The following is a 15,778-nucleotide window of genomic DNA, read 5'->3' on the forward strand; positions in this document are numbered from 1 at the left end:
ATATACTGCATTTTGGGCCACAAGGTATACTGTGATAGGCCAAATGAGGCAATAAGATAATGTAGCTGTTGGCTGGGAAATGTAATTTAGAGCATTTCATATAAAAATAAATATATAGGCATTAAAATACAAGTTTTCAAGACAAAACCATCTGAAGAAATGTGCTATGTAATACTACAAAGGCTATTACTTGATTTTGTCATAAGATAACGGAGACAGGCACTTGTTCCTTTGAATTTCCAGCAGTTTGCAGCTTTGAGTTTTGTCACAAAGTATTGAGCAAATGAATATCCTAGGCTTAATACTCAAACACTATAACTAAATCTGTAGTGCTGTTACTTAGAAGCCGCATGCTTGATGGGTTTTGTTGTATGTATTCATTCTAATGTATATTGCAGTTTTATATTCATTTTCATTTTGCTCTCTAAAAGAATAGTATTAGGGGCTTTCCTTTCTGAATCTAAAGAAACTAAGATATGCACAAAAGCAGCTGGTATAGTTAATACTAGTTGACAGTTTTGGGGAGTGGTGGCAGTTAGATTTTTGTGGCCTGTAGGTGACTGGAATATCTTACCTCTGCTGGATAAGGGAATAATACCTGGGCCTTTGGTACAGACTATCATTTTAATATCAAAAAACAAAAAATGTTTTGCAGAGCAGAGGCTATTCTAATCCTGTTTTACAAGAGCTGAATCTTTTCCTCCAGTTGCTTAGCAGTGCTTAGAAAATCAGTGATATAATGAATTTTCTTTAATACTAAGGTTTCTTGTGTTAGTGCAAATTACTTTTTTTATAGGATGTAGGAAATGGGAGAACTGGGATCTACCCACTGTAAATTATTTCACCAATATTAGCTAACATTCACAGAGCACTTATTATGCACTCTGCATGCACTATATCTTCATTCTTATATAAAGACCAGGAAAAGCTCAAGTAATTGGAGCCCAGGTAGGGTAACTCCCAGTGGTAACTCCGCGGGAAAGCCGACTGGGACGTTCCTTGCCCCCTTTCCCAGCCTGCTGGCGCTGGGAGCAGACCGCAGCCCCAGAGAGCAGGGAAACGCCGGGGGAGTTTGTTGCCATGCTGGTTCCGGCCTCGACCCCGGGGAATCTGGAGTATTAACAGACACCCTAAGTGATAATGACATAGATGAGGAAACCCTGCATTAAAGCAGGTTAACCTGTCACCCGTGCGCTGGGGCCCTGGGGGGCGGGGGGAGGCTGACCCGCCGCAGCCGAGCGCCCCGCCCCCGGCTGAGCAGACCACGGGCAGGTGCTGCCCTCCGGCGGCCGCGCCGGCGCAGTGCGTCCCTGCCCCGCGGCTGCGCAGTGCCGCCCTCTGGCGGCCCCGCTCCTCCTTCCCATCGGCCTCAGCTTGCGGGCCTTTCAAACATGGAGGAGCGGGAGCGGGAGTGGGGGGCGAGGTCGCCCGGCGCCGGCAGCCCCGCGCGCCCGCCCAGCCCGCGCCTGGACGTCAACTCTGACAGCTTCGACCCGCTGCTGGCCCTGTACGCGCCCCGCCTGCCCCCCATCCCCTACCCCAACGCGCCCTGCTTCAACAACGTGGCCGCCTACGAGACCTTCCTCAGGACCGGGGGCCGCGGCGGCGGGCGCGGGCGGGCGCGGGGCGCGGACCCGGGCTCAGGAGCCCCCGCCGCCGCCGCCGCCGGGCCCTCGGGCAGGACCCGCCGCCGCCCGGACGCCCCCGCCCCGGACCCCGAGCGCATCGAGCGCCTCCGCCGCCTCATGGTGGTGCGGAAGGAAGGGGACGAGGCCGCCGGGGGCAGCCGCCGCGCGCCCGCCCGGAGCCGGAGGGCGCCGCGCAACGTGCTCACGCGAATGCCCCGTGAGTGCCGCGGGCGGGCGCGCGGGCGGGGACGCGGGGGGCGGCGGGGGGCCTCGGAGGAGTGACGGGGCGCGGCGTGTGAGGGGAGGGTCGCGGCGCAGGTTCGCGGGGAGGGGGCGCTCGGGGAGCGTGGGACGTGGGGCGGCCGTGTTCAGTCAGGAGGGGTCGGCCTGAGCCGGGGGGAGAGGAGGAAGCTGTAGGGGGCGGTGCGGAGCCGCGGGGGGCCTGCGGAGCCATGGGCGTGTCGGCCTGCGGAGGCGGCGGGGACGGTGGAAGCGGCCGCCGGGGCGGGGTGACGAGGGGCCCGCGGAGAGGACCCGCGGGAGTGGCGGGGTCTGCAGAGGCGGCCGTGCCCGCGCGTCACGGGGAGAGTTTGCAGGGCGATGGCAGGTCCTGGGGACCGCGGGCGGAGGCGCTGGCGCGGAGCCGGTGTTGGGGGAGTGCTTGGTCGGTCGGTGGGATTTGGAGAGGACGGGGTGGAGTGTGGGGAAACCTGTCCAGCCAGCACACCGAGTGACGGCTCGTCCTCGGGGCGCCCTAAGCAGGAGAAGGTCGCAGGGTGCTGATACACACATGTTCGCATCGCCACATCCCAGGCGCCGAGCGTGCCCCAGGCACAGGCTCCACGAAGACGGGCATGTTTTACAGCCCCTCTGCCAGGCTGGGTGCAGGACTGTCCGTCAGGCTCGGGTTACCATGTGCACAGGTTATTTAAAGTTCTGAAGTGGAAATAGCTCAGGGGAATTCCTCAGGGCCTCCTAATACATCCTTAGAGTGAAGCTGTAAACAGCAGAGGTTGCCCATGCGATGCGTGAGTTAGGTCTTGTATAAACGGAACACAAACAGCCCAGGGTTATGTGTTTTGTCGTCTGGCAACCAGTTCTCACATCTGCCCCGCAAAGGCAGTGACCTACTTAGCCGTTCAGAGCATCTGTATCCTGATCGCTACGTTGTGACATTATTAAGTCACCACTGCCTTTGGAGTGGAGGGTTGTGCTAAGCAAGGGTATATTTTGTTTCATTCCTAGAAATGTGTTTGTTAAGAGAGAAGCATCCTGAAAAGCTGTGCGCTGTTAGGGGTGCGTTTGTGAGATGACTCACCATGCCCCAATGTCCCTGCCCAAGCTTAGGGTTCACCCCGGCTTGCTTGTCCAGCAGTAACAGAGATGGAGTATCATGTTCCTAAAATAAGACCAGTTTGGAGGACCTGACTTTGGCTCTACTCTTTGCCACATCAGACTCAGAATGCAGCATTCATTTTCATTTCATCAGTTATTGCTTTGCTAGTGAGATTGTCCAGGAAAAGAAATATTTGTGCGGTGGGTGGCGTTACCTTTATCTATGGAGCACTTTGCTGTATTGTTCTGACAGAGTGTGAAGACCAGCTTTGTCGACTTCCCAGGGTAAAATATATGCCTGGAATCGAGGTCTCAGAGAATATGCCCTAGGCACTGAAAATTTTAGCCACACCACTGGAAACAGTGGAATGTATATGATAGAGATGGGTAGACATCACAGAGTTGATGACCTTCAGAAAGCAAGAAAGAAAAAAAAACAGCATGGGTGAGGATTAGATTCATTCAAGAAAGAGTTACTATAAAAGGTAAGCTTTAGGTCTTGAAGTTAAGGAGGAGCATGACTGTGGATAACAAGTAATTATTTGAAAATCAGGCTATCGAGGTGTAATTTACACATAGCAGAATACAGCCTTTTATTTTTATTTTATCTTTATTGTTGAGAGTATTATAGATGTCTCCCCTCCTTTTATCCCCTCCACCCCACATCCAGTGAGTTTTGAAATCACTACCGCAATCAAGATACCGAACAATTCCATCAGCCAGAAAGTTTTCTCATGCAGCCCTTTATAAGTCAGGTGATAATTTCAGTGTTGCTAATTATAGCTACTGTAATTGAACACATATGTGCTGTACACTTTGCTAAGCCCTTTAGATGCATTATATCTCATTTTGCCCTTAGATACAACTTGATAGATGAAGGAAGATACTGAAGCTTAGTTATTAACTGTTATTGCCCAGGGTCACATAACTGGTTACTTTGCAGCTGAGAATACTGGTTTTGTCCAACTCCAGGGCATATGTGCTTAACCCATTATGCTAGTCTCAGGAGAGGGAAGAGGAGAGTACACTGTAATGGTTGCTTGTTTTGGGGGTGTGGAGGGTGCTGCATATATGAGGCAGAGGGTTTGTGTCCAAAGCAATGAGAATGGAATTTGGGTCCAGAGAGGGATTTGTTGCTAGAATGTGTTGAAGAGCCAAACCAAAAAGTTTCTTTTGACTTTGTGATGATAGAGAACGGTGTGCTATTTTTTTATTTTTTTTAAATATATCTTTATTGATTTCAGAGAGAGGAAAGGAGAGGGGGAGAGAGAGATAGAAACATCAATGATGAGAGAGTCATTAATCAGCTGCCTAGCCCGTAACCTGGGCATGTGCCCTGACCTGGAATTGAACCCCGATTGCCTGGATCCTAGGTCGATGCTCAACCTCTGAGCCACAGCCGGCCGGGCTAGTGTGTCTATTCGTAAGCAAAAGCACTTTTAGGGCAAATGTTTCTAGGAGCTAAGTTTCTAGTAGTAAAATTATTTAGGGGTAGAGCAGAACACAGTTTGACTATCTACGTTTGAATACTGGCTCCTCTACTTTCTAGCTATTTTAGTTTAGGCAAGTTACTTAAACTCTTTAGGGCCTCAATTTCCTCATCTGTGATATGAGGACAATGATAGAATCTACATATTGTTGTGAGGTTTAAATTAATTAACACATTTAAAGCACTTAAAACAGTAATCATCCTTAGCATATAGGGAAATTCTCAGTGAATGTTAAATGTCACTGTTAGACTGTCATAATTAAAAGCTGTAGGTCAAGATGCATGTGACCTGACATTGACTGTTGGCTCAGCTGTTTACTAAGTAAGTAACTTAGAGCAAATTATTTAAACTTTTCTGAGCCTTGGTTTCCTCATTTATAGAATGAGGGGAAATAAGAGTGTTAGCTGTAAGGATTAATGAAAATAATGTACATAAAGTTAAACTTACCACAGGGCGTGGCCCATACTGAGGGCTCAGTAATTGGTGATAATGATGGTGACAGTGATGATGATGATATGGTTAGTTGTGGAAGGAGACAGGTATTAGTTATTGAAAATCTGTTGTCTGAATTTTGTGATTGCCATGAGCAAGGAGAAGTAAGAGTGGAGTAAAGATGACCTGGACTTGGAAGGGTGTGACCCAAGCATAATGGCAATGCAAGGGGGATTGAGAAGAAAAAGTTTCTGCAAAGATGAGGCTTTTTTTTCCTCTCCCTTTGGTCATATTAAGTTTTTATAAGCTTAGCTTATATCTACTTGGAATTTGTCAGAGACCGCTGGAAAGAGATTCAGAATGTGCATTCTGATTCAGAATGGGGAGCTCATTTTTGCCTTGGCAGTTTGCTCTGGTAGGTGGTGCTAGTGTCGTACCTTTGATCACAGGAGAGAAATGCTTCCTGGAATTACACCTTATTAAATTTTTGGAAGAAAAAAAATCAAGAGAAAGGCACAGATGTGAGAATTGAAAGACCTGAGTTTGCCACTTGCCATTAGAATAAGAGACTGTTGTTAAGATACCTGCTTTTCCTTTCTCTTTGATTTGGGGTGTGGGGGAGAAGTGGTGCCCTGTTTTTTCCCCAAGTTAGAAGAAAGAATGGTCTATCTACTCTTTGAGGGAACACATGTGTGTATGGGGGTGAGGTGGGGGCAGCGTATGTATATAGGCAAAAGGAATAATCCAGGCATTATAATCAGTTTCTAAGACATTGAATTATAGAGATTTATTCCTGAATCTAGAAGCTGACTAATCATCTAACTTTATTTTATGAATAAGGAAACTTGGACTTGTAGAGAGAAAGTTACCACCAAGGTCACACAACCAGTGATAATGACCTAAATGGTGTTTACGGTGCTGGATTTAACACAGTCTGTAACATACCCAGGTACATATACACATACATGCACACCCTTATATGTCAAAGGTTCAGAGAATTTTAGAATATTGCTAGAGGAAGGGTAGGTGATGAAGGTCAGACCAAGCTCTCATGTTCCTTTCCAAGGCTGCTGTTTCTGCCACTCTGCCCCACCTATGTCTTCTTGCCGAATCTCCAGTCTGACATAAGCTCCTACTTCTTATCTGTTAAGTCACTTTCTTCCAAGAGTACTTTTCATCTGTTAATTTATCACCACTATAATTTATAAGCCCACCCACGCCTGAAGAATAAGGAGGTCAAGGGTACCCATCCTAGTTATCCAAGCTGTAGCGTGGGACTGTCGTTCTATTTTATGTCACTAGGAAGAAAGCAGAAAGCGACTTTTTTGTTTGTTTACTATCAGTGGCATTAATCCCCAAAGAATTTTGCCTTGCAAACTTGGGAGGGAGGGAAAGACTGAGACTGTGTATGCCTGAGTGTGAGAGTGTGTGTGTGTATGTGCGAGAGAATATGTGTATGTGTGTGATTTAGTTGTTCATGCTATGTGACTATTCTTTTCTCATTTCAGTGCACGAAGGCAGCCCTCTGGGTGAACTCCATCGTTGTATTCGGGAGGGGGTGAAGGTGAACGTTCACATCCGCACTTTCAAGGGACTTCGGGGTGTCTGTACAGGCTTCCTCGTTGCATTTGACAAGTTCTGGAATATGGTAATTAAGCCTTCTTCAGGGGCTGGAGAACCTCTTGGGGATTAGATCTTTTACAAGTCTAAAGGTCCTGAGTAACCTTATTCAGCGAAGCCTACAGAATAACTTCCCAGAAGAACTCGAATCTTTATACCCTCCTGAGAAACAACAAAAAAGTTCCTTTTATTGCTTCCTTTTCATTGAGGCAGTGGCTGTCAGCAGGGTGGTTTTTCCCTTCTCCTCCTTCCTAGGGACATTTGGCAATGTCGGGACATGTTTTTGATTGTTGCAACTGTGGAACAGGGTGCTACTGGCATCTAGTGGTTGGAGGCAAAGGATTCTGCTGCATGTCCTACAGTACACACATGGCCCCCAACAACAAAAAATTACTCAATGCAGAATGTTTTTAATGCCAAGGTTAAGAAAACCAACCTTAAGGAATGATTACTTATTTCAACTGTTTAGTATTTTTATATTGATTTCCTATTAAAAATATTTATTGACGTCCCACTTTGGCTGGATATAGTGCTAAGTATAGAAGTTTCAGAAAGGAACTTTCACTCTACTGTTTTTGGAAAGATAGATAAGGAGGATGGGGGAGCAGACATATTAATAAGTAAGATAGTTTGCATGGTGTTTCTTTATGGAATGTACCCCCTCCAACCTTCTAGAGTCTACTGTTTACTAGATATTTAAAGAAAAGAAGGGGTATATTACAGCACAGCTATAATGTGGGGCAGTTCAAATAGGAGCCACCAGGACTTTGTAGTGTTTCTTTTCCATATGGTTGTTCATCTCCAGCTTTTCTTCTCCCTGAGCTTTATCTCCATCACACATTCCCCTGGGTAATAGTAGTAGTTGCTAATATTTACTAAGCACTTGTTATGTGCCACATACTATGTTAAGGACTTCATATTATTACAATGAATGAGTCGTAGGTCTATTACTGTTCCATTTCACAAATGAAGGAATTGAGGCTACAGATTTTAGAAGATTGGTTCAGATCACTCTCTCAGTAAGTGGAAGTACCAGGACTTTATTACAGGTCTTTCTGACTTTTCTAACCATTATGGAATCAGAAAACCTGAATTTGAATCCTAGCTTTACTACTTCGTTACTGTGTGACTCTGAGGCTCAGTTTTCTCGCCTCTAAAATGTAAGAAATTTTTTATTATTATTATAATTTTATTTTTGAAGGAAAAGGACTTAAGATAACATATGTAATGACAGTGCTGGTAATAATAACACTGTCAGCTTATACTTGCATGGTGATTTACACTTTTCAAAGTAATTTCTCATATACAGTCTCGTTTGATCCTAACAGCTGTCCTGTGAAATTATCTCTCAGTGACGAGAATTCACCATAATTCATGTGTAACTCTGGTCAGTCTCTGTTAATTGCTGTCACAAAACATAGAAACTGGAAAGGGAAAAGAAGCAGCAGCGTTTCTCAAAGCATTGACCAAGGCTGTCCTGCATCAGAATCACCTGGGGTTTCTGGTTAAAACAAAGTTCCTGGGCTTCATCCCAGACCTACTGAATCTGAATCTCTAAGGGAGTAGTAGCTTTGGATTCATACTTTAATAAGCTTCCTGGGTATTTATGCACAGTGAAATATAAGAACCTCTGTGCAGTTGTAAGGGCCCTTTACCACAGAAGAAATTCATCTTACATGGTTGTAGCCTCTTGGAAATCCTACTCAGAGGGTGCCAGGTATTACCTTTTTTTTTTCTGCCCAAGAGCTGAGTCACCTGTTAAGTTTAATTCTGCTACAATTAGATGTTATTTTGTCTTTAAAATTTTTTTTCTGAAAGCCATAAAATAATATTTTTAACTTTGCCTCCTTTTTCCCCCTTTGGGCTGTTTCTCTAGGCACTTACTGACGTGGATGAGACCTACCGAAAGCCTGTTCTAGGCAAAGCATATGAGCGGGATTCTTCATTGACTCTCACGAGGGTAGGCAATTTCTCCCGACTTCCTGAGTACCCAGCATGCTTTCAGGCTTAGGAATTAAGATCACTGAGCCCAGAGCCCAGGGTTTCCTAGTGGGAAAGCCTGGTGCTGTCAACCAGGTATGCCTGGGCCAAGGTCTTCATTAGTGTCTATTCTTATGCATCCAGCTAATCTCAGATGAGCTGCTGCTTTGGACCTGCATATTTGAGCAACAGGTTACCTCTTATAAGCCTTAAAAATCTTTCTGTTTTACCCAGTAGAAATAAGCAGGTGCCTTTTCTCTTTACACACTTAGTGATTTATCTGAGTTATGGGTAAAAATAGAAAATTCATTACTAACTTTTTAAAACTTGCGAAGCAAGTTATCCACAGAGCATAATTGAGGAATCTGGTCTTTTCCCCCCCTGTATATTGAAAGAGGGATGTTAAAGGCTAATATTTGTCATTGTTTACCTTATAGCTATTTGATCGACTAAAACTTCAAGATTCCTCCAAGAAGGAGGCAGATTCTAAGTCTGCAGTTGAAGACTCCACTCTGTCCAGATACTCCCAGACATCCACTTGGAAGGTAGCTTCAGTGTGGGGAAGAGGAGATACTGACCGGGGTTCACGCAAACATTCCCGCTCCGTCCCTTCTTCCCTGCAGGCATCTACAAGGGAGGAGTCCAGGTCAGAGCTGTCAGGGAGGACTATGCGGACAGAAGGGTCTAGTGTGGGAGGTACCTTTTCCAGAGCTACTACCCTTTCTAGGGGCCAGTCCCGTAAGAAAAAGAGAAAGCCCAAGGTAGATTACCAGCAGGTATTCACTAGACACATAAACCAGATTTTCATCCGAGGTGAGAATGTCTTACTGGTTCATCTTGCACAGTGAACAGCTCAGCCTCACTTGAGCTTTGGTTTTTAGAAATAAAGTGCATGAATTGCTGCTATGCTATATCCTAGTATCCCAGTGAAGCCCTGAGTTGGAATGATTCCTTCTGGTACTGCATGTGTTGAGAAGAGAGCCAGGCTTGGTTTCTCTGGGAGATGAGCTCCCTCAAGGGGAGAAAAGCCTTGGGAGGGTGGGTGCTTGCATTAATATCAAGGCAATAATATCAAGCTGCACATGGGTACACACATCTGATTTGGTATGCTGTACCTCAGACACTCAGACCAAATATAAGATCTTCCATTTGAATCAGGGGTTGTAGTATGAATTAAATTCACTCTATGGACTCTATAGTGTGGAGGAGAAAGACTCATCTCAAAAAGAATGATCTCATTTTAAAAGCTAGTGCCTGGGTACTCATGAATTTGATTCTAAGAGTAGCAGTATAAATTTCCCTGGAGCCCTGTACCCACATCTTGAAACGACTGTTGAATTTTGCTCTACACCATTCTCTCTTAATCAAGAAATGTAATCTATTATCTTTGGATATATATAAGATCTAAGAAAGTTACCAGCTTATGTAAGGGTAAAATTTGAATAGTTGGTATATTCAAAGCAGCCGGCAGTGAATGCCCTGTTTGTATCCCTCTCCTTATTATGGGAAGGAATATGGGACCTCAGTGGTCTTCCCTTACCAGAAGTAACTTCTGTGAATGGCATACCAGATGGGACTGTAAGATGCTCCTGTGGTGGCTTATTGTCCTTTTCTCTAACTTCTGTGGCATGGTGCTAGTGCATGTACCCTGTGTAATTGCCCCTCTGTGACCTGTCCTGTGAGCTTTATGGCAAGGGACTGTGACCTTCATGTCTGGCTTCAAAGAGTGCTGCATGAACTTAGTAATATACATGCATCATACAGCTGGAAATCCCCTTTCCAGGCAGGGCTGGCCCTGTGTAGAATATCTTTCAGAATGGTTTTCATGAGACGGCAGTGGTAGTTTTAATTCCCTTGTATCAGGCCAAAGAGGTTCTCACAAACTATAGTGGGTAGTGTCTGTAAAGGACAGTTCATTCACAGCCTGGCTGCAGTAGCAGAAATACCATAGCACTCTCCAGTACTGCCTGAATCATGTTTTATGCTTTTTCAGTCACCAGTGCAGAATAGGCTATATCTTGACACAGACTGTTAGGCAACATTGATTTTTGTTTTGTTTATATTTGGTTTTATTTTAGATTACTCATGTTCACAGTACAAATAAGAAACAGCTAACTAGTTAAAATGCTTGAAAAGAAGATTTTCCCCTGCTGCATTTGTTGTGTAACTTAGGTAAGCCTTCTGAGAAGCAGGACAAATAAAGGTTATGGAGCTGGGGTGCCTGGTCCTTCTGCTGGCTGGGTCATTGGCTCATCATATAATGAAAGGAGAGCAGACTTAACCCCTCTGTGCCTCAGATTTTCCCCATCAGACACCTACCTCACAGGAGCACTAAGACAAAAGAAATTTAGGAAGGCATTCTAAAGTCTCTGAACTTGTTTAAGTGCCATGAGTAATTTTTGCTAACTGCATTTCATAGTTTGGTTAGAATTCTTATGAGCAAGGCAGGTAATCTCTGTAGGTGTCATAATTATGATCTTGCTGTGATCAGAAGGCCGTAATGTCTTCAGGAACTATTTTCCATATTCCATTCCTTTCTCCTTTGGGATAGTGGAAGTTTCAGAAGAATATCGTCAGTAAAAGGAGAGTAACATTTCTTTGCTGCTCCTCCTACATCCTAGTCCCCACCCTTCTCTGATCCTTATCAGAAAGTATGCCCCTAAACTTCTTAGTGATTTATATGATAATACCAAAGGGAGAATGAGCATCTAAAAATGACACATCCCTAAAAGGGAATTTGTAGAGATTGTTTTGTTTTGTTTGTTTATTTTTATTTTAAAATGCATTTTAAATACGTTTTTTAGAGTCAGAGCAGATGCACTAAACATTTAGAGAGGTTCCAGGTCACAAACTTGAACAGTCATCTTTGGAATCTTCCAGTCAAATCTCTTCTAAATAGTGTGTATAAAATCTCAGTTTCCCAATTAATAGTTGTCTTGTTTAATTATCAGGCATCCCTGCCTCTACCTCTTTACCAATCTCCCCTGTTTGGCTGTCCCATCTTTCTGCCCTCTCATTCCTCAGCTAAAAGCTGTAATGGATACTAGATTTTTCCAGTAAAGTAGAAAATTGGCATCAAAAGGAATATAATCAATTTCTATTTCAGCCTAGTGCCTGATTAAATCTAACCAATGCTGGTTTTCATGTTTGTATGTAATTTTTATATATCCATATAAAGATTGATTTACTGCTTTTCTGCCCAGCTTAACAATTCTGGCTCTGAAGATTATTTTAAAATTGTGTGATCCGTCTTATGTGCCTATTTATTTGTTTGGTTTGGACAGTGATCCTGGAATGAATGAACTATCTAGTATTGTGGTATTTTCTACAAAGCATAATACTTTTTTAGAGAAGTCAGTTTTTAAAAGTCATTGCCTTTTTTTTTATTATTGGAGAAATTTTTCATAAGTAAGAAAAAAATAGGTCCTAACAATGTATATACTGCTCAAAAAATGTCATCACCTGGGACATTATAGTAAGTTGCTATGGAAACAACTGAAGCCTTCCTCAGGAGGAGAGAAAAGGGGGCAGTAACAGCTAGAATGGTAGAGTCCTGGAGGCCTCCCACCAGCTCACCTGAAGGGGCTCTAAGCAGCTGCAGTGTAGCAAAAGTGGTTTCTAGTATTCTCCAGATATTTGGATTTGGGAAACTTGGTAAGAATAGTACTTATTTATGAACATCCAACTTTGGTTCTTCAAAGTAATTTCTAAACATGGGAATGTGTTTTCTGGACATTTCACAGGGCATACCTGTGTAGTTGTTGAGGTCCTTTCAGCAGTTTCCAGCTTTGTTAGGTAAGAACAAGGGATTGAGAAATAGAAGATATGGTTTCACACCCAGAATGATTTCATGTGCCATTCTTTGTACATAGAGGTGATTCTACTGCTCTGCCACGAGGAGAACTTGCACTTTAGGTTGTTTGTTCTAGTATCTGGGAAGCATTTATGCTTCCTTTCAGAGACCATCTTATGACAGAGGTGGGCCATTGTTGGTCAGATGGTTAGCCAGAGTTAGCAGTGCCTAATCAGTACCCTGCTCTCTGCATAGTGCATGTCAAATCCGAAATCCTAGAATCCATTAGTATTAAAGTCTAGGTGCATAGGAATCCCTGCTATGAGTTGTTAGTGGATCAAGAGGGGGTTATCTGTTTTCATGGTGAAATAGTCCAGAAGCACCTTTAGAGATTGTCAGGTCACGAGCTATGAGCTGCTCTTAATCCTCAGAAGCCTTATAGAAAGTAGGTGTACTGCTTCTATCCCTTGAGAAGAAATAGAAACCTAGCTTGATGAAGAATAGATATTTTTATTCCTGTTTGCACTGTAGCAGCTGGAATGGGTAAAATCATGAAATAGAATCGGTTCTGAAAATTACATCTTTAAATTTTGTCTAAATTTTATTTTTAGGAAAAAATTTAAATTAATCAAAGACAGCTAGCTGTCACTGGTGCTGCCCTAAAGTTTTTCAACCCTTTGTATATTTTTTTTGAATGAAATGATTTCTTTGGGCAGGTCAAGGTTTATGTAAGTGTATCATGGTATAAATATAGTGGTTTGCAACTGTTTTAATTTTTCTTTTCCTGTGCCAGATACAGAATGCAGTTGACCTCTTTTCACTAACTTCTCTTCATGAGCCTGTGTTTTTCTGGGCAGTAATTCCCAGAAGGCTTTTCTTAGTGATTGTAAAGCAAGAATATTTTATCTGGGCCTGTGTTGCAAAGGTGGGTGGTCTGTCATTGTTTTCTGGCAAACTGAGTGATGGATTTAAGATAAGCCTTTGGGGTTCCTGTCACAGTTTCCTGGGCTCCAAGGAAGGGTTGGGCCTTCTGTATTCCCAGTGTTTTGAGTATTTTTCAAATGTTTGTAAGTTCTCTTGCACTCCTCTAATAAAAATGAAAGCTCTCTGTCAAGAAATGGCTTTGGATGGTTCAGAGATCTAGGGGGAAAAATAAGTACACCTGAGACCTTCAGTTGGTCTTTTATTTTTTTAGAATGAAAAGTAGTTTGATAAGCAACCAGACTTAGTGCTCCTTTAAAAACATTCTCTGAAAAGAAGGGAACTCTCCCTCAGGAAAGCTATAAAAGCTATTCCCAATACATAGCAAATGCTTTTGATTTTTAGTCCTTTGAGCAAACATCTGGTGTTATGTCTGATGTTATGTTTTTAGAGCTGTGGGGGGAAAATGTCTAAAAAATTTTAAGGGATATTATTTAAACAATGATTATCTGACTGAATTATGTGTGAGCTAGGTTCTAGGGCAGCTGTCCAGCTCTTTTTCTGTTGTCCTGACGGTAAAGCAGATAGTAAGTGATGTCTTGAAAAGTGATTTACTTATTTCATACTGGTATCTAAAGACATTAGCCTTCTGGGCTACCCTGGGGATACCCCTCTGCACCGTGACTTATTAATGTTTTTTTAGACAAGGCTAAACCTGGATGACTCTATGAATTTGTAGTTTTTCTATTCATATACCAGCTGCTAAAAGAAAAACCATGACTTGTAACCTTGTCTCAAAATTACTCCTAATTGTTAAATTCACCTAACCTCTTTCTGTTTAGGGAGAATTGCTGCTAGTAACGTCAGTTTGCAATGTTCTGCTTTAGATATGTGTCATATGGGAGTCTGGAAACTGTAATAAATATGATTGTATTAATGTACTGGCTGCTTTGTCTCTGCTGATTTTGGGGGTAGGGGAGAGGAGGCAGGGTAGTCTGTTACCAAGTGAAGATACTGACCTAGAAAGTTAAAACATTTCCAGCAGTGTCATTGTTGTAACCTTGCGCCTTTTTTTTTAACCAAAGCACACACATCTAGATTTCTATCCTTGAGGTAGCTTTATTCTTCCAAGTTTATTTGAAGTTCATGCTTAGAAAAGAAATTTGGCCTACATTGTGAATTATCTCTGCTAAGCCCCAAGCAATGGTAATTGCCCTGTGAATTCATTCTACCTAATAGCTCACTGGCATTAATCCACTGTCTTCACGATCTGCTGAGGTCACCATTGACTGTTTTACCACACTTGACTAATTGATCCTCACTGCTTCCAGAAATGTCTGAATTTGCCACCAGCTTTTCTCTGTGCATGCATAGAAAGTTGAACTGCGCAAAGATTTGCCACATTGAATACTTGATCTCCTCGGTATGCTTCTAGAACTGAGTCACCTTGGGAAGATAGACAAACAAAAATCATATTGATTCTTAGAGAGGGAAACCTCAAGTTAACTGTCAAGACCCAGTTCCCCACTTTCAAAGCATATGTTATTAAGTTGGGCTCAGTTGACATACAGGAAATTTCTAACTTCTGAAGAAGTGGAGGAAAGGGAGGCAAGATCCAAATGCTCCAGTTCTGGCCCTTGCTTGCTTGTTTTGTATCTCAAAGAGTTCTGATTAAATGAGAAGTCCTCATTAATGAAAATAAAGGCAGAAGAATCAGCTAGTTTGACATTTAAAATACACAGTGACAGTTAAATATTGGCCTGGGAATGGAGGCCAGTGAAATGAGGTATATCTGTCACTCTTTCCCTCTACTTTCTGGATAGGAGTGTCAAAGAAAGAGTTCCTTGCCCAGCTACGTTCTCTCCTTTAGTGAAGCGTTTTTCAGTCTGCTAAGTTACCACTAGGTGGCAGTGGGTTAAAGAGAATGGCTTAACTAGAGGTCCCAGAAGGACCTGCCTCTCCAGATCTCCAGTCACTGCTTCAATTAATTGTTAAGTGCTCACAAATCTGGCTGAGATAACCAAGGAAAATCAAGCTATAACCAACTCGTGGCAATATAAACGTTTCTTACCAATATTGAATTTACTGAAAGCTTAGGAAGCCTGACCGATGGCAATCAGCCAGTGAATGTGCTTGGGGGAGAGTGTTTAAGAGAGAGGTTGCCTAGTGTCCATTGTTTTAGAGAATCTCACATCATGTGGTGTATCAGTTCATCATGGAATACTGTCAGCTCCACGCAGCGTCTTCCTACCTGCTGGCCAAGGATCACCTGGGAAAACTATCCTGATGCCCTTATTTCTCAGCAGCTATTTCAATTTTGGAAACAATTCAGTTCCACCCAGTGTTGATGCCTGAGAGCCCATTTATGAGAACGGCTGCAGCTGTCTTGTGATTTGACGACCAGAACTGAGCCTCCAAAACTGCAAGCAAATAATGCTGACAAGTCAGAAGAAAATTTATAATAGACACAGAAAAGTCTATAGTTTTAAGCTGGGCACTGGGGAAGGAGTGGGTAGACAGTGCTAGGAAGTCTCAGGACTTCATGCTCACTCCTTCAAAAGACCTTTCCCTCTCTACCT

At 43.3% G+C, this 15,778-nt stretch overlaps 1 protein-coding gene across 1 annotated transcript; it reads left to right on the plus strand.

Annotated features, from left to right (window-relative positions):
* Nucleotides 1–1,383: 1,383 nt before the first annotated feature.
* On the plus strand, nucleotides 1,384–9,436 carry LSM11 (LSM11, U7 small nuclear RNA associated). Its single transcript, XM_081135066.1, has 4 exons — nucleotides 1,384–1,845; nucleotides 6,394–6,533; nucleotides 8,382–8,465; nucleotides 8,923–9,436. The coding sequence occupies exons 1-4, from the start codon at nucleotides 1,392–1,394 to the stop codon at nucleotides 9,331–9,333; spliced, it is 1,089 nt and encodes a 362-aa protein (XP_080991192.1). The 5' UTR covers nucleotides 1,384–1,391; the 3' UTR covers nucleotides 9,334–9,436.
* Nucleotides 9,437–15,778: the final 6,342 nt, after the last annotated feature.

Source organism: Miniopterus schreibersii, assembly GCF_964146895.1.
Source record: "Miniopterus schreibersii genome assembly, chromosome: 4".
NCBI lineage: Eukaryota > Metazoa > Chordata > Mammalia > Chiroptera > Miniopteridae > Miniopterus > Miniopterus schreibersii.

Bases quoted from the DNA above. Each gene is read 5' to 3' on its own strand.
- LSM11 (XM_081135066.1), top strand. From the start codon at position 1,392: ATGGAGGAGCGGGAGCGGGAGTGGGGGGCGAGGTCGCCCGGCGCCGGC. The intron at 1,846-6,393 runs GTGAGTGCCGCG...TTCTCATTTCAG, and splicing joins CGTGCTCACGCGAATGCCCC to TGCACGAAGGCAGCCCTCTG. The intron at 8,466-8,922 runs GTAGGCAATTTC...TTTACCTTATAG, and splicing joins CTTCATTGACTCTCACGAGG to CTATTTGATCGACTAAAACT.